Source organism: Desmodus rotundus, chromosome 13 (genome assembly GCF_022682495.2).
Source record: "Desmodus rotundus isolate HL8 chromosome 13, HLdesRot8A.1, whole genome shotgun sequence".
Taxonomy (NCBI): Eukaryota; Metazoa; Chordata; class Mammalia; order Chiroptera; family Phyllostomidae; genus Desmodus; species Desmodus rotundus.
This window is the reverse complement of record NC_071399.1, coordinates 93,765,526-93,789,255: the sequence shown is the minus strand read 5'-3', so window position 1 is coordinate 93,789,255 and position 23,730 is coordinate 93,765,526. Positions and strand designations below refer to the sequence as shown.

The following is a 23,730-nucleotide window of genomic DNA, read 5'->3' as shown; positions in this document are numbered from 1 at the left end:
GATAAAATAGAGCCGATATAACAACACGCTATGATAACAGCAATGCGGACACGGTGAGTCTCCCTCTCTCCGTCTCGGTCTGGGATTTCAGTTTGGCAGGATGAGAAGGTCCTCACGCTGGAGAGTGATGTTTGCACAACAGCATGGACGCGCTGAATGCTGCTGAGCACTGCCCGTACACATGGCTAAGACGGTACATCCTGGATTGCGTGCACGTTCCACAAGAAAGGAGAGTGGGTCAGAGCACGTTGCAGACAAGAGAGTGTGCCCTGTACAGTCTCACTAACCTATGCCACCCCAATAAATGCAAATAAATGCAACAAAAGTAACAATAAAAAGGGGGAAGGAAAGACGCGCACCGACTCGGTGCCTCAGCGGCCGCGCCGGGCAGAGAGATGTAAGCTGGTGTCGGACGTGGGTGTGAGTCCTGCCTCCACCCGCTGCTCCTGTGCGCGCTGCTGCCTCTCTCTCGTCACCCCGAGCAGGGAGGTCTGCACGGGGCCTTGTGAAGGACGAAGAGGCACGCGTGACAAAGCGCTCAGCCACGTGTCTGAACCCCAGGCCCTGCCCTGGGAACAGGAGTTTGCCGTTTGAAGTGTCCTCTGCTCCCCCATCCCTGCAGGTGAACGAACGATTGGCACCTGGACAGCTTCCCACTTCCTCCTATTTTTAACTCTAACCAAACCCACCTAATTATCAAGTTTACAGATTGGGGAAGAAGGTGTTTTGCTTCAAGTGCCTGGAACAAGTGCCATTATTCAAGGCTCAGCAGAGGCGCTGCCCTCGGGGGGCTGCTCTGGGCCCCCCCAGTGGTGCGTTGAGAACACCGATAATAACCGGGAGTCGATTGCTCTCTGCTAGCCGTCTGGGAAGCGAAGGGTAATTATTACTTTGGCAGGCAGCACAGATGTTCTTTTTTATATGTGGTCTATCACAATTTTTTCAATTTTACCAGAGAGAGCCTTTAGAGGCAGATTTTGAAAACCTTCTATTTTGAGGCCCCTTCAACAAGCAGCACTGTCCCTGGAACTGACTCCGCGGCTTGTTTCTCGTCTGAAACGAAGCCTCCATGGTAACCGCTTCTCCCTGCTCACAGCTTGTTCTCTGAGAGGATACTTCCGGCCTCACACTTTTTTTAAAATATCAAATGGGTGCTTGAACGATGGGTACAGCTTGTTATGGCTTTGCTAAGTAGTGTGGGCAATGGAAAAGCTGTGCGACCACTAAGACAAAACAAAACAATGACTTTGTGTGTTCGGTTGTGTCCAGTACAAAGTCCAAGGCCAAGAAACCTCCCCAGTGCATCCCTTCGGCTGCTGTCGGGAACCCCAGCTGCTCAGGGGCAAATCCACAAGGTGTCTGAGTCCCTCTGTTCCTTCCAGCTGCCTGCCTTCCCAGTCGGCTCTGCTCTGCGCTCCAGGGAGGGACCCAGGGTGGGACCCAGGGCGGGACCCAGGGCTCCGAGCAGCTCAGAGTCACAGGTGCCAGTCACAGCACCAGGCAGCGGAGCTGCGGACTGACGACGCGTTTCATTTGTCCGTTTTCCTTTCTACTTATTCCAGTTCATACAACGGACTGTTCCAACCTTGTGGAGTTTTGCGGTGCTGATTGGATTTGTGAATTGTGATCACGTATGCAAACTGGCACTGTTTTTTAAGGACACATTCTGTAAATCACGTATTTAACCCACAGCCTGGAAAGCTGCGTCTGATTCATACCACAAAAGGGGCTGGATAAGTTCAGCTTGGTCTCCCCTGCAAAAAATAAAAATAAAAAAAGAGGGTGGAATCCTAACCTCCAGTAGCTTGGAAGGTGACCTGATTTGGAAACTGGGTCACAGCGGATGTAATTAATTCAGTTAAGATCACTTCATTAGGCTGGGCCCTAATCCAACAGGACTGTGTCCTTATAAAGGGAACCTTTGAACAAAGGCAGACATAGGAGAGGGGGAAAGATGTGCAGAGACACAGGGGAAAGGTCACTGTCCATGAGCCAGAGAGAGGTCCGCACTCAGTCTTTCCCTCGGTCACCCGGAGACACGAGCCCGGCAGACAGCTCGGTTCCAGACCTCTGGGCTCCGGAACGGTGAGACAGCAGACTTCCGCTGTGTGAGCCACTCGGTCTGTGGTGCTTCATTACAGCTGCCTTAGCAAGGAAACACCTTAAAATCCGCATGTCTTCCTCTATGGGTCATATCGTTTTATTAACACAATGAATCTCCGTTCCTAGGTATTTACGACAAGAACTAGTCAATTAAAAATTCATGTGAAGGCACTGTTACTCTGCTCATAGCTCCTTTCCAGGGACGCTTCTACAAAGCGTGACTACTCGCCAGCACCTGCCCGTGTCCGGACCGACACATCGCTGGACTGTAGTCCACCTGTGGAAGGGGCTTCCTGATGTTCCCAGCAGGAGGCCGGGGACAGGCCTGGTGCCGGACTTCAGTTTCTCCTACTCAACGGGGACAGTCGTATCAAATGACATTTCTGATTTCTGAGCAGCTGCTGAGACCCACCCACACCAAGCTCACCGCCCCTCCCTCGCCGGTTACCTGACACCCGCAAACACGCCCTGTGCCTTAACCTCTCCGTTGCCCACGAGACGCCTGATGCTGACCAGCCTCCCAGTCCGGGGTTTTCAGTGCCGTCTTCATCTCTCAGCCCCAAGCTCCACCTGTGATGTCCCCCTCCTTTGGTCACAACCTTCCTTCCTGGCCTGACCTTTCTGCCTCACTTCCAGATTCTCACCCTGCCTCTGGGGTCATTCACCTTGGCCTCGGGCAGGGGTCCGCTGCTCTTGCCCAGACACTGTTTGAATTACTCGGCAACGGCTAGACTTTCGTGAGTGGAAAGCAGTAGTGAGGGCTAGTCCAGACTTCGACACAGGATGAGAACAGCTGCCAAGGCCTGTGGAAGACGGGTCATTAGCAGCCGCTGCCCAGGACTCGTGACGGTTAACTCTGAAGGGCATGGAGCAGGTCTACCTCACCCTTCGGGCCTGGATACATCCCAAATAGACAAACCGGAAGAAGTATGGGTGTAACTGTATGGGTGTAACTGTAGAGGCGACTCTTCATGTCACCCCCTCCCCGCTCAGTGGCTTTCCGACCCATGGCTGGGTCAGAGAGTGGTCAGGGCGACTAAGGAAGCGGGACGTCGAGAGGGAGGCAGGGGTGGCCCAGGGGCGAGTCCCAGCTTTCTGGGTTTTGACAGATTCACCAGACCTGTTCAGGGAGGCTGCGCAGTGTGCCCGCTAACCATGCGCCTGGGGCTTCACAGGCCGGGTTTCACGTACACCTTTCCTGCGTATTCGCTGTGTAACCGTGGGCAAGTCACCAAACGTCTTTGAAAGTCCCAACTTAAAGTGTGACAAAAAACCCCACATTATTGACTTCATAGACCATAATGAGGATTAAGTAAGAATATAAAACATAAAGAGCCTGATACACGGTAAAGGCTCAGTAAGTATTAGTGCGCTATCTTCTTAGTAAGACAGATGTGAACACTGATTATTCCTCTGTAAGATTTTAGGTTTAAGGCTAAAGTGCCAGGCGGACCAGGAAAACAAAAGTGATTTAATGACTCCACAGATTCGTGTTGGCCAACCTGACAATCCGCACACAATGCGGGCTGCGGCAGCGGTCACGAGGGTGAAGGCCTCTGTGACTGACTCACTCACTCGCCGTCCCTTCCGCTCCATTCCTGCAAAACTGACACCCCAGGGAGGACGCAGAGAGCCCGGTTCCATGCGTGCATTCCCCCAGGAAACCCGGCAAGCCAGCATCCCCGCGTCAGGCCTCGGAACGCTTGTGGCGCTGACGACAAACATCACAGCTTATTTCTGAAACAGCTCGCCAGCTGTAAACCGTGCATTTACGGATTAGTTTAGCAAACCCTGTGTTCCTCAGCCACACAAATATTGACATGACGGAGCATCACAATATGCTCTCAATAACAGCTTTTACATTGCTAAGGGGTTTTGCCAGAAAATCGGGTATGTATGCCAGAAACTGGCTCTCTGCGGTTGTCTGCCAGCCTCGGCCGGCGTTGGGGGTGCAGCCACAGAATCACCACAGCACCACCTATGCAGCGAGGCAGGCGGTTACCACAGCCATGGGCCTACTTTTCAAATGCTCCCCATTTGTTGTTGTTATAAATGTGTATGAGGATGAACAGAGCCTCTGAGTGTGTTTATGGGGATTACTGGATGTTCACTTTCTCCAGCACAGCGAGGCGATGGAAGAGCTCAATGGCAAGTGTGAGGCCCCTTCCAGAAGTGCCCTTCATTCTGCAACAACACTTGCAATACAGTTCTAGGGAAATGATGGCACGTGTGCGGTGATGCGCAGGGCGGGCTTTGTGATCACAGAGGAGCCAACCTCATTCTGACTTTGGCTGCGTGAACCGGAAACTCGGCTTCCTCAGCGGGAGAGCAGGAAGCAGCACCAGCATTCTGTGGCCGGGTCAAGGGTTAAATAAGGTCACGTATGTCAAATGCCTAGCACTGTGCCCAGCACATCAAAGAGTGATGTACACCTTCCCTTCTACACAACTCGTTCTTTGGTAGATTTTGCTGTCTTTGATATGTACACATTTTAGGGAGCCCCCAAAAAGCGAATGAGTTTTACTCATAATTCATCTCCAGTACTTAGCAATATCCATGATATAGCTCATAATTAGTATATACATACTTGTTAAAATGGGAGAATGCTTTGAACTTGGGAGTGATGAATTCACTGCTGAGACAGAGGAAGTCCCTGATACAAAAAGTGGAGACTAACACAAGTATACTGGTTAATCGAATACTCTGCCTAAAGACGTTACCATTTGAGTCACAGAGAGTTGCAGCTTTCGAAGTTCTCAGTCTTCTGTGTCGTCCTCACGTCCTCACCGATTATCGCCTGTGGATGGGCAGGGCAGTCGTGAACTTAACACTGTTACACGGTTGACAGCTTAAGTCAGAGACAAATGCGGAGGCTCTATGTTGAGCCATCGCTGTAGTGAGGGGACGTACGAGATGCCACAACTGCTTGGACCACTGGACACCTAACTGCTGGACGGCAGCACCGGCCGGACGGCTCGGACCTGGACGACTGAGCCCCGGTTCCCCAGGCAGACCAGGGCAGAAAGTGGAGGCGCGGAGGCGCAAGGACGTGGCGCACGGAGAGACTGCAGAGCAGGGTGGCTGCAGTGTGGACTGGGAAAGGAAACTGGAACAGCAGACTCCGAACAAAGACCAGTCCACGAAGGGCCTTGTGTCTCGAAAAGTCCGACTTCCTGTCAGTTGGGTTCTGACAAGTGGAACTGCAGACGGCAACTGCCGGCTGACAGCAGCGTGACAGAGGGGACGTGGTGGAAGAGGGTTTAACGAGACAGTGGGGATGGCTGTGAGGCACAAGTTTGCACAAAGAACCAGCAGAATTTTGTGATTCGTTTGCTGCGGTATGGGAAAGGACAGGACCTCGTGAGTCCCAAACAGTGGACGTAGGCAACCTGGGGGGTGAGGCTAACAGACTGGACAGATTGGGCCTTGTGAGAATGTTCATTCCAATCAATGGTTTAATTGAACGTGTCAGTCTCCGGCAGTAACTGTCAGAGCCTGGCCCCAGGGTTCGGAAATGCAGGGGCTCACGGGCAGCGTGGCTGCTGAAGCAGGTTCCCAGGGACCCGTCTGCAAGACACGCGAGTGGAAAGCAGACTGTCCGGTGGGGCAGATCCGTCCAGCCACAGTCCGTTCCCACGATGTCGCCAGAGCCCTCCCGCCTTCGTTTGGCTGGTTTTTACGTGCTGCCCTATGCACCTTCACCATGTTCATGCCCGTGCAGAGCCCCCACAGTCTGCAGAGCCATGCAGAGTGAGGAGTGACACCGCCACAGTCACTACACCCGTGTTCGGTGCCCTGCGGGCTCTCCCAGCAGGACGTGGGGAGCTCCGAAGTCAAACGGTCTGTGTTTCAAGTCTCAGCCTCTGTGAGCCAATTTCTGCTGTAAAACGGGGACAATAACCTGGCATAACTGCAAAGAATAAGTATCAAAATACCACACACACAGATGTCCGGTACCTTTGAATTACATACGCAGTTCACATATGTATGAATTACATGCATGAATCTCTCTCTCTCTCTCACACACACACACACACACACACACACACACACACACACACACGTAACTTACATAACTTTCAGTTTTACCAATAGATTTGGGAACAGCAGCAGTCGGCTAGGTTAGAATTGCTCCATCGAGGTACACTAACACTTCCGAGGCCCTTGGGTAGAAGCCATGGTAGATTGTGAGTATCTTAACTTGGGGAGGGGGGCCTGAATAGGACCGAGTTTCTTCCCACGGACTCTTCTCTCACATGCCCAATTGTTTTCTTTTTAAATTTACTCTTATCCAAGGCCACACTTACTGATTTTAGAGAGACGTGAAGCGGGGGACTGAGAGGGCGAGAAGCATTGATGTGAGAGAGAGAGACATGGGTCGGTTGCCTCTCGAATGCGCCTAGACTGTGGCTGAACCTGCAACCCAAGCACGTGTCCTGACCCAGAGTCAAACCCACGACCTTTTGGTTCACAGGAGGATGCTCCAGCCCAGTCACACTGGCCAAGAAACAAAAAGTACTCGAGATGAAGCACCGTAAACGGAGCTCCACCACCAGGGGTGAATCAGACTGCGGAGGAGCATGCCTGCACTGAGAGGCCGCGGAAAGGACCCTATCCTAGGGACTCCGCCGGGCTCTGCAGACATTGTCTGTCCAGCGGTACAACGAAATGGCCACCTCACCGCTCTCAGCCGTGGCCACCCAGCAGGACGGCGCTTTGCGAACAGAGAGCCTGACGCACGGCCAGACTCGCCGAATCGCTGGGCGCTTTCCAGAAGTCTGTACTTCCACTTCCCCGAGTGGCCCTGACCGTCACCCAGGTTCAGACCGACTCACCTAGGCAATCACCGTGGCCTCTTTTTATTTACGTTTCCCTGAAACAGGGCTGGCGTTTGGAAGTACACACTCACTTCTAGGGCTCTGGCCACTAATTGTGACTAGTGGCACACTTGCCCTCCCCCCTTTTTGCTTCACTTGTTAGGAACTGGCTTGACAGGTGTGCTAATTAGAAGTTTTAATAACAGAAGAAGAATAGGAACTGCGGTTAGTGGTACAATGAGATGCGCTTCCACAAAGTACTACGTGTCGGTAACGCATTCAAAGACACGCTTCAACACGGAGAACTTCCAGGTCACGTTTACTTAACAACAGAACGTCTCAGTCTTTACGGAAATGTTTTTCAGAACTTACCACAGTAAAATTTCCAAAACCAAAGAAGAAAAATATTAAACAAATTACTTGATGGCACAGGACATCATGAACTTATTTCTGCAGCAGGCAGATTTTGTGTGGGAAACAGGGGATCTAAATGAAACCAAAAAATCTGGGGCAGGGGTATGCACACTTCTGGGTAACTGAGGTCAATATTGGGAAGGACCACGGCGTCTTCGAGCATCAGATTTTGTTTATGAAAATAGAAACTTTCCCAAACATCAGCAGTAGACTTTTCTACCTCAGAAAAGATTTTTCCCCTTACATTCATCACAAACACAAACAGCGTCTGGCTAACTGCTCACACTTGGCCGCTGATGCCGCAGGCAGGCTCTGTTACGTCTCCCCACCCCCACCGTCTGCCCCAGTGAACCGAGCACCGAGGATGGGCAGTACGGAGACACGCCTGCGTGACACTGGGGGTCCTTGGGGATGTCTTACTCGTGCGTAACTAGCAAGGACTCACCGGAAGCCGACCGCACGACCCGGTGCAGAGCGCGCAGGACAGACGCGCTCCCCAGGGAGTTCGCCAGCCGCCACACAGCGGGAGGAGCCATCCTCTCCTGGCTGGAGGTCTGGACAGTCCCCCGAGGTGCTCTGGACGCCCCCCCCCCCCCCCCCCCCCCCCCCCGCCCCAGGTTCTCAAGACAGGGAATTCCGACACTCTGGGATGGCAAGGCCCGAGCTCGGCCTCCCCGCCACGCTCTGCTCCCCGAGGCAGCACCGGCTCCCCAGCACCCCTTCCCTGGCCCCTCTTCACTCCTCCTTGAACTCGGGCCTTTGTGAGTCTAGTGAACAGCCTTTCCCAGGGGCCTTTTCTGGAGCTTTGCTGGGAGCCCCGGATCTTCTTCAGTCTCTTCCTGAAGGCAACTCAGACCACGCCCCTCAGACTCCCGTTCTGGAGTCCGACTGGAAGACACTGGTGAAGGAACCATGACCCAGCGAAGGGCGCTTCCGCTTCATCCTCCGTTCTCACCGTTACACGCACCGGGCTCTCCAAGATCAGAGTTAAAACTCCGGTGTGGGGTTCAGCTTTACATGTAGGGCTAGATCGGACACGTGTAATTGTGGGCTGTTATTAAATCAAAATTTATACGAACACAGGGAGCTTGAAACTTAAAAAACACCTAGATGATAGAAAGTGAAGGCAGTTAAGTATTCACTGATATGTTTACATCCTTTATCGTGCACGGTATACACTTAAGAATTCAACTACGTATTTTTGAGTCTGCAAGTCAGATCCCGCCCAGCAACCTGCCATGTATGATCCACGATCTTTTTAAAATTTTAACTTAGACACAAATAGAAAGATTCAATAAATTTAATCTTCCAAGTGTCCTCAGAGAAAATCATCGGAAGCATCCTCCAGTAAAATAAACACAGCGGGAAAATCCTTTTACCCCAAAGGAACGACACGTGGCGAGAGACAAGACCTTGGGTGCATACGGGACCCTCCAGGCACACGCTCCTCTCCTCCCGTGAGGCGTGGCGGCGCCGGGAAGGGGCAGGGGCACCTCTCGTCGCGTCATCGGCTGTTGGTGTTTCGGTGTTTTAAATGCCTCGTTTCAGTTCTGCCACAATACCAGTGTTCGCTCTGAAAGGTAACCCTATCTTCCGAGTGGAGGACATTAACAACTTCCGACGCGGTCTCTAGGGATAATTCGCAGCTCTGACCCGTGCTTTAGAAAAACGTTGCCTACACAAACGAACAAGACATCACGTTAGGTATGCAGAAAACAAGTAATCCCCACAGTCCAACGGTTACTGTACACAATAAACAAAGCGGCGGAGAGGAAGCAGGCCCGACAGCACACACGCCGTCAGGACCCGGGTCCAGGCTTCGCAGCTCCCACTCTGCTCCTCTCCCCACAGCCCAGCGCCACGCCTGCAAACTTGGAGTAAGGACACCCGCCGCAAGAATGCTGACCGGTGCACCCAGCACATCACAACGGGAATCAGTTTAACCACCAACACTCGCTTTAGTGCACAACAAAATACCCAAGGACAGAAAAATCACGACTCAACGAACACACGACACCCAGGTTTAGAAACCCGGACCGATTTAGTCCGCGTCCCATCACGGGCCCCTTCGAACGACAGGGGAAGCGCTACAATGCGCAGGAACTGAAATCAGCACAAACTGAACATTTCTAGAGCCAGAGAACAAAATCTTTAACCCTCAGTTAAAAGGTATCTACACTGCAGAGTGCCTCATGATTTTTTCAATGAACAACCCTTTCAATTCAATAAAATTACACACCTAAGACACTTAAGTTTAAAACATTAAAAATTTTAAGTCCTTCTTCAAGAATTTCAATCCCAAGATCTATAAGGAAAATATAATTTTGTTATAAGACAGAAGTACTTTACTGCTCAAGATTGAGGTAACCTTTTAGTGCAGCACGCTGAGTTTCAAAAGATTATAATTAGGTTACACCAGCCAAAAAGGGTCTGTTTACAGATATGAGACCGCCCCTTCTGGTCGGCGCACGTGGGCTGGGCTCCTCGCCGGAACCTCGGTGCATGGCCCCTCCTGGGCCCGGGAGCAGCTGGGGACGTGCTGCGCGTGGGAGGCCGTGATGGCTGTGCTGCTTCCCAGTAGCAGCGGCTCTTGCGCTGCCTACACCACCCACAGGGCAGGTCAGAGCCCCCGGTGCCCAAGAGCACAGCCTCACCTCCGACTCTCTGCGGGGCGTCACTCCCTGTAACGCTCATGACTCAGGTTTCCGCACCCCGCAGAGCAAAGCTGGCCCGTATGTGTGACCGGACGAGTTCCTGCTCAGACACGCAGGGAAAGGCTGGCACACGGCCCCCAAAACCCGCCGTTGTCCCGGTGAGGTCCCGTCTAGTCCACATGCTGCCCCGCCCCGATCTCCAGGGTTTCGGACAGGTACTCACCAGCAGTCTGTGCGGGGTTTATTCCGATGCCATCTAGAAGGTAAATGACAAGACCGTCCAGGTTACTCTACAGCTGAAATGGTCCCACAGCAACAACGGACTGGCCCAGAATGTGAGACGCCAGCGATGCAGGTGAAGGACCTGCCGACACGTGTCCCTGCTGTGCAGGCACAACGTCCCCCCCCCCCCCCCGAGGCCCACGGAGGAGGGTCTCTCGTCCTCCCTCTGCGCACGCAGAGGCGCAGAGACAGACATGCACAGCTGTGTCCCTGGCACGCCGCTCCGACAGCCGGGGCGCCCACGGGCACCGAGCGCACGCTCTGCGGACGCCCGTGACAGCTTACAAAGCCCCGGGAACCCAAAGCCTTCCAAAAGCTGGCCAGCTCTCCTCCAAACCGAGAACCACATCAGCGTGGTGGCCACAGCCTGTCGCGGAGAGAGAAATTCTGCCTCCCCCGGCTGCGGCATTTTCTCATGAGCCGGGCCCACCCACATCACTGTCCCTCCCGCTTTAAGGCGGTTCAGAGCTTAGAGTCTTGTCTCCACGGACAAAGCCCTCACTCCCCCGAGCAGGTGACAGGTTTCATAAGGAGAGCAACGAGGTATAGGGAAGGCACATTCCTGCCTAACTTCGGGATTCTAAAAGCATTTATCAATGTCACTTAATAAAAACACTGCAGTAAGTAATAAAGTTACTTTCAGTGATACTCTGGCAGGAAGTGATAGGATGGACAACATTACAAAATGCGCTGCTGTTCCAAAAAGCTGAAGAATCCGAAAGGAGGAAAGTGGACACTACCCTTGACTTTGCGTTTACAATTATGTATGTCCTTAATGTTGATGTAAACTTTAGGCTTTTTTACATTTAAGCCAATTTTAACTACTCTGACTTCTTTTACATAATGTCTATAGTTCTGACATAATAAATAGTATTAGAGGGAATTCTTACCGTTTGTAATAATCGCACTTGTGGCTGCAGGAACTTTAAACTAAAGGGGAGGAAAGAAGCAGATTTTAGGCACAGACACACACTCTACACAGGATGGGGAGCTTACAGGGAGGGGTGTGCCTGTAATTCTACCACGTGACTCACTGTCTCCCAAAAAAGTGCTACTGTAGCTGGCTTTTTTGAAAAAACAGTATTGTCCTGTAAATACATTTCATTGTGTCTAGGATTGCGAAATGCACCTTTATTTTACCCACTACAAAAAAAAAAAAAAAAAAAATCCAACAACAAAACCAACCATCGACGACTCCACAGCCCAGTGGATGTCTGACCGAGTCTCTCACTCAGACATGCTGCTTCCATCACATGTAACTTTCTCACAGAAGCAGAAGAGCAAAACAACTGCTTAGAACACTCCTGCGGTTTCTCTGTAGAAAAGCTCAAATAAACACTCTGCATTGTTTAACGGAGGCCACCGAGGCTTCCCGCCTTCCTCGCTTCTCTGTGCATAGCCTGCTGACTTGGACCCCTGGGGGTGGGGGTGGGGGACGCTCTGATTGTCCAGCAAACGACAACCAAGTTCAAGGGTGTGCAGTGCCACACGCGGCAAACAGTGCCAGCAGGACTCTGCCGGCCGACTCTCAGAGGTGCGGTGTGAAGCTGTGCTTTTCGAATCATTGGTACGCGGTGTGGAACTCAGTGCGGCTGAAGGGACAATTGTTCTCAATGCTCTGCAGGCCACAGGTGTCCTGACGGGCACATTCACGTCCTCCTGGTCCGTTAGCTTGTCCAACAAATACTCACCAGCACTTCCAGGCTATGGGCAAGTTGTATGGATAATATGGTTGAGTTTTGTAGCCAAGTAAGCTTGGGAAATGCTAAGTTATGCTGATAGTCTTTTCAAAAACTTTTAACATGCTGCTTCTGGGCAGAGCTCCGGCCCATAGAATTCTCCCATCCGTAGCAGGTAAGAAATAGGTCGTCCCAGACACGATCTTGCTGTTCCAGCGGGAAAGGGGTGGCAATTCCTTCTTGTGGAGACGCCCCGAGCCCTTCTCCCAGATGGCTTTTATTGGGAATGGTGTGTGCAGGTGTATACAGCATACATGGATAGCTCGTCAATCAATGTCAAAAGGCTATAGTCATACAAAAACAGGCGTTATCTGTAGATAACAATTGAAGGAACACAGAGATCTGTCATGGGTCAGGGTCTGTTAGACATGCTCACGTCAGAGGGTCTTTATAAGACGTGTTTCATGAGATAAGGAGTTTACTCCTTATGCCTTGAACTTAAACATCCGGTTTGTATCACCAGGGCTATACAAAACAGAAAAGAGGAAGCTTCAAAGGATACAATGTATTTATCAGGCCTGATTCCCACGGGAACCCTGGGTGTTAGAGTCGGGCACGTCTGCCACCTGCTATGTCACCTGCTTTTCCAGGCAGACTCACTGGCCCCTTTCAGAGCCTGCTCTCACGGGGCTACAGTCTCCGAAACCACACAGAGTGGTCCCCAGCAGTTGCTAGTATATTTTATTTAACTACAAGAAGAAAACAGGGAATGAAGCTATTTCCCATACTTTTTGGCCAGTGCTCCAGTTTTTCATGGAATTGTTTCCTTTTCCTTTCGGTGGCTCTAGTGCTCCAGAAAACGCTCTCTTAGGTATTATAATGGTCACATATGCACAGCTGAGGAAAATAACTGAAAGCTTATTTTAATTTATATATGGAAGAACCCCATTATAAAATAAGAACTGAACTATGCGTGAGAACAATTGCTTGTTATAGGATTATGTACCTAATGAATTATTTTACTGCCTATATGGTACATTCTTAGGGCACTGCAAATGCCCTTTAGAGGTTTAAGAACTTCAAATAATCCTCATTTAAAATAACTTCAACAATTATTCAGAGGCTGCACTACTTAATTAACTTTGATCAAACACCGGCATTAATTACAGGACAGGTCGGATTTCCAAAACCTGGCTTTCACCGGTTTCTAGTCCCCCTTAGTCACCCCGCCGAGCGTGCCCTGGTCTGAGGTTGCGCCCTGGTCTCAGGACGAGCTCGTGTCTCTTCGGTCGCGTCTCTACAGTAGCATCCGACTCCACAAACATTAAAGATCAAAAGCAACTGCCGGCCTGGCTGTCCCTTGTCCAGAAGGCAGACGCAGTGGGCCCGCTGCACCCCGCGGAGGTGGCACCAGTAAAACGTATTAGCTGCTACTTCCGCCCCGAATTCCTGACACGACTTCTCTCCATGCAAAGTGCATTTTTCGTTCAGCAGTTCTCATTCCCTTCCTTCTCAGACTCCCCGAGTCTCACAGCTACGATGGGAGGCGGCTTTTCTCAGGCTCCGACAGCTCCCTACTCACTTGAGCTAACCGGCCATGTGCTGGGAAATTTCATTACTTTTTTATTACGAGAACTTTGCGAGGGATTTAAATCCACAGACTGGTGGGTCGGTCAAGTCAACTCTGGTTCCACTGAAAGTCTCTGCAGTGTCACCTGGTGAAAGGCCTCCCCACTGTGGCCTTGAAGCCGCAACCCCCCTCAGCGCGCACTAGCCAGTCGCTGGACTAGAACTTGACCGACACATGCGGCCGTGCGAGCCTGCCAGTTCACGTTCCACTGCACGCCCGTTCGGCTGTTCCTCTCATCCTCACGCTAGAGACAGCAGGACATTGTGCCTTTGCCGTATAAACAGCACCACGAAACAATCGTAGCATAGAAAAACAACTATTCCTACTGTAATTGAACTGTTATGTTATGTAAGTAATAAATTACCAAATGTTACTTATTATTAGAAAGAAACTACATTATATATAAACACAGCTCTACTTAAATTAGAATCAGCTACATCCCAGACCGGGCCTATTTCCTGCAAGGGAGCTGCACAGCCAACAGTAATGATGCTGCTGGTCTGGTCAGCTCCCACCTCCCCTCCTCCACTCTCTCTGCACAACGAACAGACTGCCGACTGTAAAACACGGGCTGCCTCTCCGCATGTGCTCAGCGCCCTCCGCGGCTGCTGACGGTCACTTCCGAGGGGCCAGGAGTCCGCGTGTGCTGCTCATTTCCTTTAATTGCTTAAACTGTTTTCTTATTTAACTAAAATTATCTCCCATAATTATGAACTTTTCTGAAGAGTCGCCCTGCACCAGTACGGCGCTTTGCATGCACAGTAGTTCAGTCCATGCTATTCCGTCTTTACTCGAAGTCCCTGAGTTGGGTAGAAGGGACAGGCATTACCCACACACCCCTGTGTCACAGGTGAAGAAATCCGAGGAACAGAGAAACTGAGAGGCTAGCCCACGCCATGCAGTCAATGACATTTAAGGTGGCGACACTGTCTCCCGTGCCACACGCGGTGCTGTCTCTACCCAGGCTGCAGTTCCCAGAGTCAGGTCCAAAGCGGTGCTTTACAGGTGCTCCTAAGGGTAATTTTATTTCTTACGGACAAAAGACCAAAACATTTTAATAAACTAGACACTTTTAAAAACAACAATTTTACTGACAGTCCATACTCACACCAAAAATTTGAAAAACGTTAACAGACAGGTAAAAAATTGTAATTCTAGAATCAAAAGCAGTAAAAATATGAGTATCAGATTACAGTGACATGTTGCTATTTAAAAAGTTTACATATCACCAAACCTTTTCAAGTTCAGTAAGAATTTTCCTTAGAATTTTCAATGGTTCCATTGAATAGACGTGTCAATTTGTTGAACTCATTCTTATGTAAGTCTTAACTTTCATTCTACTTGTATCTGTAATTAAGTTTAACTTTCGAAAAAATTTTATTGATTTTAGAGACATAGAGGAAGGGGGAAGGAGGGAGGAAAGAAGGAGGAGGGAGAGGGAGGGAGGGGGAGGCAGAGAGGGAGGGAGGGGGGAGGGGGGGAGAGAGAGAGAGAGAGAGAGAGAGAGAGAGAGAGAGAGAGAGAGAGAGAAACATTGACTTGTTCCACCAGATCACGCACTCACTGGCTGCTTCCTGCGTGTGCCCTGACCCGGGACGAACCCGCGATCCTGGTGTATCAGGAGGACACTCTAAAGGGCTGAGCTGCTCGGCCAGGGTGGAGTTTAACTTTCTGGAAGCATTAACCCAGCAATAAGCCACATGGGCGTGGTGGGTCAACAGCACGTGCAGAATTGAAAGTCAGGGACCCACCGCCCAGCTGCATTCCACACCCGTCTTTCCGATCCCCACACTTACCTCTTCTGCTGCAAACTTTAAGACGGCTGTGAAAGGTGTACTTTCAGGAACGCTGAGTCTGCAAGAAGTAAAAAGAATGTTTTAAAAAGGATTTTTTTGAAGCTCTTTTGTCCCCCGTATCAGCTATTGCAGCAGACCCACACAAATCTGTCTCTGAGTCTGAACATCGTGTATTCTGATTGCACACTAGTCACTAACTCTAAAACTCAAAAAAAAAAAAAAAAAAAAGCAACCGGCCTGATCGCTGAGATGGGCCCACAGCTCCACTTGAAAATTAACAGCCTAACCAGGCGCAGACCTACATATTTTTAACACTTCAGCCTAAACAGCTCCGGCACGTGGGAAGCTGCTTGAGCCCAGGGATGCATTCAAAGAGCCTGCTCTCTGTTTGGGCTGCAGCCCTGCGCCAGCTCCAGCGCACATGCCCCGGGCCCTGTCCCTGTGAGAGGCGGCCGGGGACCTTCCTGTGCGCGTCCATCTAATAGGGACGTCCCGGGCCCAGGGGAGGGAAACGCGCGCGTGAACTATGCCAAGGCGTGAAGTCATTTCCGGTGAAACTTCTGTGTGACCGTGAGAGAACCTGTGCTCTGAAGTGGCACTGTGGAGAGCGGCACATGGCACGTGGTGGGCTGGGCTGGCGCACTTTCAACTGTGCTACAGGCTGCGGGTAAACGGTCGGTCTGCGAACTCTCCAATCTAACCCTAAAAACAAATGGACATCATGCCCGTACTCAAGGGCACAGAAGGAAGTAAAAAAATTAAAATAAAAAATATAATATTCCTAAGGTAAAATGAATTACAATCATTAAAGACAGAAGAACACTCTTTTTTCACAGCAGACAAGAGGCTTAGAAGCTGATGCTTCTCTTTGAAACGTCTGTCACCCCTGTATTAATATTCTTTAATGGTTTAGTACAGGGCTGTCAAACTCATTTTCACTGGGGGCCACCGCAGCCTTGTAGTTGCCTTCGAAGGGCCGAATGTCACTTTAGGACTGTAAACCGTAACTGCTCCTTAACAGTTACGTGAGAGCCGACGCTACCGCCGGGTAAGACAAGGTGGAGGGCCGGATGCAGCCTGCAGGCCTCGTGTCTGCCACCTGTGGTTTAGTGCCAGCTGCCATCACGCAACGTTTTCTTGCCCACACCCCGCTTTCGGGCAGGTGAGCAGGGAGCGCACTGTGGCCCACACGGTGCATCAGGACGAGGTCCAGCGCGTGTGGGCGGATTTATCAGCTGCCCCAACCCCACTCCTCCAAATACAACTCACGGTGAAAACAACTATCACTGTTTTACCTTTCTTTACTTTTTTCAGGAGGAGAGGGAAAGAATAAACACAGAATTCTAGTAAAATTATCTAGTAAGTTGGCAATGTGATAGTTTACAAAGTAAGGAAAAGCACTCACTGCAAGTATTTTTGCATTAAATTTGCAGTTCACATCCTGAGACTCTTCCTCAAAAGGGCAACTTCGAAAACCTTAGGGTTTCAATTCACTTTTAAGGGAGACTGGAAATGTCTAACACAGAACGAGGAAGTTTCCTGGGAAACGAATGAAGACGAACTCACGGACAATCACAGAAACCTGCAGAGGTGAAATTCCGATTATTGAAGGGAGCCGTTTGCGAGCGCGGGGACTGCACGCCCCACGGAGAACGTGCACATGTCAAAGCCGGGGGGGGGGGGGGGACTAAAAAGACTGGCCCATCAGTGTGGGAAGAGGGTGCCCGTGCGTAGGGGGAGGAAGAAGAGGTGGGGCGTGAGACCGGAAAGACTGGCTCGGATGCAGAGAGCCAGCAGGTCCCCTTCACCTGAGGGAGTGTTTGATTCCCACACTGCTGTGATCCAGCACCAGTGCCAGCAGTGACCCCGTCAATGAAAACCAGACGAGGACAGCTGTGACACTGCCCAGAACAAAGAGGGAACGGAAACGTCCTTCCTGGAATTCAGCAGTTAGTGACGCTGGAAACTCAGAGGAAGTTCCTCTCAGTATGTCTGCCTGCTTGACGAGGGAAAAGGGACATTAAAAGCTCAAAGCATGTTTCCCCACAAACCCGGAGCGCTGCTCTCCCTGGACCCCACGTGCCAGTGCCTCCTTACCGTGAACAGGACGCAGCCTAACTGCCGTTACACACAGAGGCACACGTGTTATGTGCATTTCACACACACTAATGGGAGGGAGGCCCATTAAATCCGTCACATGCGGTGATGGTCCAGCCCCTCTTGTGGCTACAGACGCTGTCCTGCTCTGCCCCCTGCTCTACCTCTCCTTCCTTCCCATTTTTTCCAGACTGAGGCAGATCAGATCAGAAAAGTGGCGCAACTCGCTTTTCACTCGAGTTGAGCCACGTTTTCCACTCCAACAAGATTGCAGACAGAAATGACAGGTTTACAGAAATAGCAGTAGCTTCATAGATGTGATGGGAAGATGAGGGAAATTTTCTGATGGCTTGAAAGACACGGGCAAAAGAAACGTAGGAAGTGTGAAGATAAGTTTAAAAAACCCTTTCAGAGAATAAAGAGGAAAGTAAGCACATTTGGGAAACGCAGCAGATTGACGGCTACTACAGAGCACGGTCATCAGGTTTACGTAAAACCCATCATTTTCTCCAGGAGCATTCAGGCCTGTGCGGAGAACCCAGGGGCGCAGTTCAGAGCTGGTGCTTCACCAAGCGCTTGGAGCAGAATATACTGGGGGGAGGGGGGCGATTCCAGAGTTGAGGGTGTTTGCAAGCGATTGACTCCCAGATGGACCACAGCCTCTAAGCTGGGTAAGAAAGAAAGACGCTGGGTAAAGCATGGGGGAGAGGGAAAATTTAGAAGCCGATCATCAATGACTTAAAAGAAACATTTTCAAAGAAATATTGGAGTAAATCAGCTATAAGAAGAGGACGTGGTCATCCATAAGGGAGTGTTTGAAAATGACCTGTTACACATGGAGAGATTCACGTGGAGACAAACGGGATCAAGACAGGGAAAGGCGAGGAGGCTGCCTGGGTCGCAGAGTAAAGTCACGGAGACCGACAACAGCTGTTCGATTATGGGGGCCACAGTACTAATTATTTATTAACTCATCACTATTTATTATGCACAAAATCCTACTGCAAACCCGTCCTCGGCAACATCGCACATGCCTCCCAGCTGCAACGGCCTCGATCCTGTTCACCTACAACCACGTAAAGGTCCAGGTGGAGTATCTAGGTTAGAAGGTCCAGGTTAGATCCGTGCTCCAGGCTCAAGGATAAAAAAGGCCCCGCACGAATAAACGGCCTTATTTCTGTGCATCTCTCCTTTCTGGATAAGATGCAAGGCTAAGTTCTCACACACCGCAAGCATCAGACGCCGGGCAGTAATAAATGTCCAAGTAATTTGGGACCCTGGACGGGGACGTCTCCTCTTCCTTCCTCCAACAGCTGTTCGGCGGGGAAAGGCCTTTCTAACCGCGCGCGGACAGGGACTGTTAAAGGACCCCAATAATCACTCTGAAAGCCAGGTCCACGGTCCACCCGGGACGTCCCCCCCGCCCCCCAGCGAGTCAGCCCCAAGAAGAGATCCCGCGCCCGGCGTCCCCGCGCTCGGCCGGGAGCTGGGCTCAGGTTCGGGAGGGCCGGGGAGGCTCCCAGAAGCGCGCGGGTGGAAGGGTGCGGGCTGCTGGGGTGGGAGTTGGTCGGGGCTCCAGGCTCCACCCGGCCGGCCCTGCTCAGCTTCCCGCGATCGAGATACTCACACTTTGTACGGCAGCCGCGGGTCGGACGTCAGCGTGATCTTAAAGGAAACCTTGGACCTGAGGAAGAGAGCGGGACAGAGTTAAGGTCGGCAGTGGGATCGACCACCGGCGCGGCTGCACGCCAACACTTACATGGTGGAGCCGGTCTCGGAACAGCCGCCACCTTACCAAGGTACCGCACTTCCGCTTCCGCCGCGGGGCCGGAAGCCCCTTCGCACACAGGTCCACGTCTCCATGCACGCTGGGGGCCTCCAGAGGTGCTGCTGTCCAAGACACTGCCTGAGAATCAGCCTCGGATGCTCGTCTAGGCGGAGACTGCGAGTTACAAATACCCACTGATTTTGCATTTACACTTCTGAGAACGACATACGGATTGTATGGAATTAGCATTTTTCTAAATGCAGTTGTTCTCTGCTGTATTTCTGTCAGGCATCACAAACATGGATAAAGTAGTAGGAGCGTAGGACCCAGCTGGCCGTTTGGGGCGGAAATGTGCGTGCACCAGGCACGGTGAAGAGCAGAGGCGTGGCAAGGGGGCGTGGCGGGGGCGTGGCCGGGACGCGCTCAAGGTTGCTAAACAACCTGGGCTGGAAAAGCTCAAGAAACTGGAGTAGACACCCTGCTTTTGTATTAGTAGCGATTTTCAACCGCTGTGATGCAAGAATGCCTATTTATTGATTTTTTTAGAGAGAGAGAAACATGCACTTATTCCACTTATTTATGCACTCATTGGTTGCTTCTTGTGTGTGCCCTGACTGGAGATGGAACCCCCTGTGCTGCTGGACTACACTCTAACCCAATGAGCAGCCTGGTCAGGGACTCACAAGAATTTTTAAAACATGCAGTATCTGGCTATTTAGTCACCGGCCTCTTTTTCCTTAGATTGTCAAATAAAAAAATGACAACAGCCGACACAGCAATAGCGGAATGGCGTCAATGAATCAAAATTACACCTATTTTTTGATTTGTTGTCAGATTGGCAAAAAGCATAACGTATTTCCTGGTGCGTCACAGAATTTTCGTAGTTTGTGTGTGCCATGAGATGAAAAAAGTTGAAAATTGCTGGCATTAGTATTCGAGTCTCCAGCAGCCCAATCCTGTTATACCATTTGGACTTCTCATATTTTTTTTTCCCCTCCACACTTTACCCTGCAGTAGTGATGTCTATTGAATTTCCTCAGATAGGAGAGTTTTCAGGTTGATGAGAAAGACAAGACCCCTGGACTTGGCAACGTGAAGTCCAGCTGGGAAGAGCGATAGGTTCGCAGGGCATTTCAACTGTTGGCTCTGCGGTCTGCTAGGGTGAACCCAGGGCACCCGGCTGCTGATCACCAGCCACGTTTACTCAGTTTAACAACACACTTTTCATCCCTTCCATGTTCTGAGCCCTGGAGCTAGAAGTGAGGGGGGGCAGGGTGGGTCAGAAAGGTCAGCGCCAGCTCTTCAGAATCCACCAGTTCTTGGATAGCGAGGGAAGAAGACTTCTGTCCTCTAAATTTTATTACAATTCTAAGCATCTGTGTTGAGAAAATAAGCATCCCCCTCACAGTGTCTGCAATGCTCTTTTTAAGAAACATTGCCAACAGGTCGGATTGAAATCATGGGGAGGTGTAGCTCATCTTTAGAACATGGCATGAGATTTTTTTCTTCACACGACATCCATCCCCGTGACTTGTTTATTTTATAACTGGACGTTTTTACCCTTGAACCCCTTTGCCCATCCCCCCAGCCACTAATCTGTTCTTAATGTCTATGAGCTTTTTTTTTTTAAGATTTCACATGTAAGTGGATCATATAGTACTTATCTTTCTCTGTCTGACTTATTTCACTCAGTCTAATTCCCTCAAGTTTCCTCCGTATTGTTACAAATGGATCTCATTCTTCTTTATGACTGAATAATATTCCTCTCCCTGTGTATGTGGATCAGATTTCCTTTAAGAGACGTTAGGTTATGGATTTCCGAGAGAGGAATAGGGAAGTAAGTGCGATGGGAACTTCGTCTGGGCCGTAGTTCTGCAGCAAACCACTCTTTACGGCCACGTGGCCCTCAGAGGGAGCACTGATTCCGACTGTAGGAAGGGAAGGCTCCAACGTCCCCCTGGCAGTCCTCGTCTTCGCTTTTAAAGATGCAATCCTTGCCACACGTAGAGAGAGATGGAGGCAAATGCTGATCAATACATTTGGGGATCAGCTTTGTAGCCTTCATGCCACTGTGATGTTTGGGGTCAGCCATGAGGAGAAAACCGATTGTGTTGTCTGCTGTCACCTAGCAGGGCAGAGAGGACAGCACCTGCCTGCAGTCTGTTTCTAAGACTTCACACCCTCCCGCTCCACCACCCACCAAGTGAGATTGAGGAGGGGTCACAGATCAGCAGCCAATTCCAGGTCACACACCCCTGCACCCACCAGCCGGGGCCAGCTGACCCTTGTTTATATGTTTAGACAACCTTCCCATCGTACTTTAATTGTTTTGTTTCTGCTCCTGTACAAAAGCATATGGCAAATCCTAAACAGATGAACGTAGTTTGATCAGAGAGTTTTTAGTGTACGTTTAAAAACCAGTGAAAACAGGATCCACCTCAGGCGGTGGGACTGCAGTACCGCGCCTGCTGCCTCGGCAGAAACCGTACCAATATGATGCATGATACCGAAATGAAAGGGAAGCGTGGTGTTCCCAGAGATATTGGAAACTTTCTGTCCCTCAGTGTTTAGCATGCTTTCCCACTTCAATCCTCTCACTCTCCTCCCATATGTTCATTTCTTTGGTCATTGTATAATTTCTAGAGCCTTCTGAGTTTTACATTTCTTGCAAGAAAAGAAACTACAAGTGGATTCATTTACACTCAATATTTTAGTTCTTTTAAGTTTGCTAAGGCATTTAGCAAAATTTGGCAAATAAACAAAAGAAGGGCCTTATTATTTACTGAAAAGTTAAAGTGCTAAAGTATATTTAATGACTGTAAACAAAAGCAAACTCTGCATTTTAGGAGGTAATTGGCAAATGTAACATTTTAAGACAACCAACAGCATAAATAGCCTCATGTGTTTTGGAAGAGATCCAGTTAGTACCCTGCAGAGACAGAAATGACTGGAAGGGCACAGTGTCAACACATTAGAACTCACGGAATGGCAGTGAAACATCCTGATATTCGGTTTGCAAGAAAACATAAATGTCCCATTATTAGAAGCAATGATTGAGGCAAATTAAATGTATATAGGGACAAACATGACTTGCTTACATAGTTATAAAAATTCTTACCAGTTATTATTTTTTTTATTTTTCAGTTACAGTTTATGTTCAGTGTTATTCTGTCTTCATTTCAGATGCGCAGCAAAGTGGTTAGAAACTCACATAATATGCAGAGGGGCCCCTTGCCCGGGCTTCAAGCCCCCAGCCGGCCCCCTACACCCCCCACACAGCTACCGCAACACTGCCTGTGACCCCTGCTGTACGCCACGTCCCCGTGCCCACTCTCTAACCACCAACCTGTCCTTCTCAGGCCCTTCGCCTTTCTCACCCAGCCCCCCAACCTCCTCCCCTCTGACAACTCCAGTCTGTTCTCTGTATCTGTGTGTCTGCTTTTATTTTATTTCGTTCTTTAGGTTCCACATGCAAGTAAAATCATGTCTTACCCATTATTTCTGTTGCCAGCTTTAAATAAAATAGAAAACATGTCAGGTTCGGAGGCAAACAAAATCTCTCTTCCAGACTTTCCCCTGTAACTGAACTGTGTTTACGAAGGACTAAAACCACCGGTAAATTTTGTGATCCTGGGAGGCTTACACCAGGGTGCAAACGTGAGGGTCTCGCACTGCACACCCTTCACATCGGGAGCAAGCTGTGGCCTGACTAATTCATACTAAGTGACTTTCAAGTCTTAAGAAACACATTTCAAAAGGCTACCTCTGCCTCAGCTGGTGTTTCCTCTGGCGGCTCTGGGCACAGTAGATGGAAAGCCTTCTGGAAATGATTCACCACCTAGATGCCATTAAGAACATTAGTGACTCCTGGGAAGAAGTCAAAGCGTCAACATTAACGGGAGTGTGAAAGAAGTTGTTTCCAACCCTCAGGGACGGCTTCGAGGGGTCAAGGCTTCAGTGGGGGCAGCGCTGCAGCCGTGGAGGACACAGCACGAGAATCAGGAGCAGAAATGGAGCCGAAGGTGAGACTGAGGGGCTGCGGTCTCATGAGAATTTCAATGGCTTCTTATAAATAAGCAAAGAAAGTGGGTTTTTTTTTCCCTTTTGAGGTTGGATCTACTCCTGGTGAAGGTGCTGAGATTGTCAAAATGACAACGAGGAACCTAGAATATCGCCCAAACTTGGTTGATCCACAGCAGCAGGTTTGGAAGAGCTGACTGCAGGTTTGGGAGCAGTTCTGTGGGTGAAATGCAGTCGGACAGCATCACATGCTGCAGAGAAGTCGCTTGCGAAGGGGACCAGTCAACAGATGCAGCCCAACAGCCAGAAGCTAATCAGAATGTGACATCAGAACATATGACAAATTACAAAAGAAAGTATTTGTGAACCTCACTATTTATGCAACATGGCTGAGAAATATGGAGCTGGAGGGAGATACTATTACTGATCATTTTCTTTAGTTCTGAACCAATTAGAAAATATGACTACAA

The 23,730-nt window shown here is 50.1% G+C and overlaps 1 protein-coding gene across 2 annotated transcripts; it reads right to left on the bottom strand.

Annotated features, from left to right (window-relative positions):
- Positions 1 to 8,619: 8,619 nt before the first annotated feature.
- UFM1 (ubiquitin fold modifier 1) lies at positions 8,620 to 19,322 on the bottom strand. Of its 2 annotated transcripts, XM_045200852.3 has the most exons (7): positions 19,232 to 19,322; positions 19,100 to 19,156; positions 15,376 to 15,433; positions 11,161 to 11,200; positions 10,212 to 10,244; positions 9,989 to 10,088; positions 8,620 to 9,009 (listed from the first exon to the last, which is right to left on the bottom strand). In XM_045200852.3, coding segments are annotated over exons 1-6 (270 nt in total). In that variant the 5' UTR covers positions 19,234 to 19,322; the 3' UTR covers positions 8,620 to 9,009; positions 9,989 to 10,008. The 2 variants fall into 2 exon arrangements, with proteins under 2 accessions (XP_045056787.2, XP_024424046.1); XM_024568278.4 differs by lacking the exon at positions 9,989 to 10,088 and having other exon boundaries at positions 19,232 to 19,321.
- Between the last annotated feature and the right edge of the window lie 4,408 nt (positions 19,323 to 23,730).

Bases quoted from the DNA above. Each gene is read 5' to 3' on its own strand.
- UFM1 (XM_045200852.3), bottom strand. The intron at 15,434-19,099 runs GTGAGTATCTCG...TACTTCTTGCAG, and splicing joins CCGCGGCTGCCGTACAAAGT to ACTCAGCGTTCCTGAAAGTA. The intron at 11,201-15,375 runs GTAAGTGTGGGG...CCTCCCCTTTAG, and splicing joins TAAAGTTTGCAGCAGAAGAG to TTTAAAGTTCCTGCAGCCAC.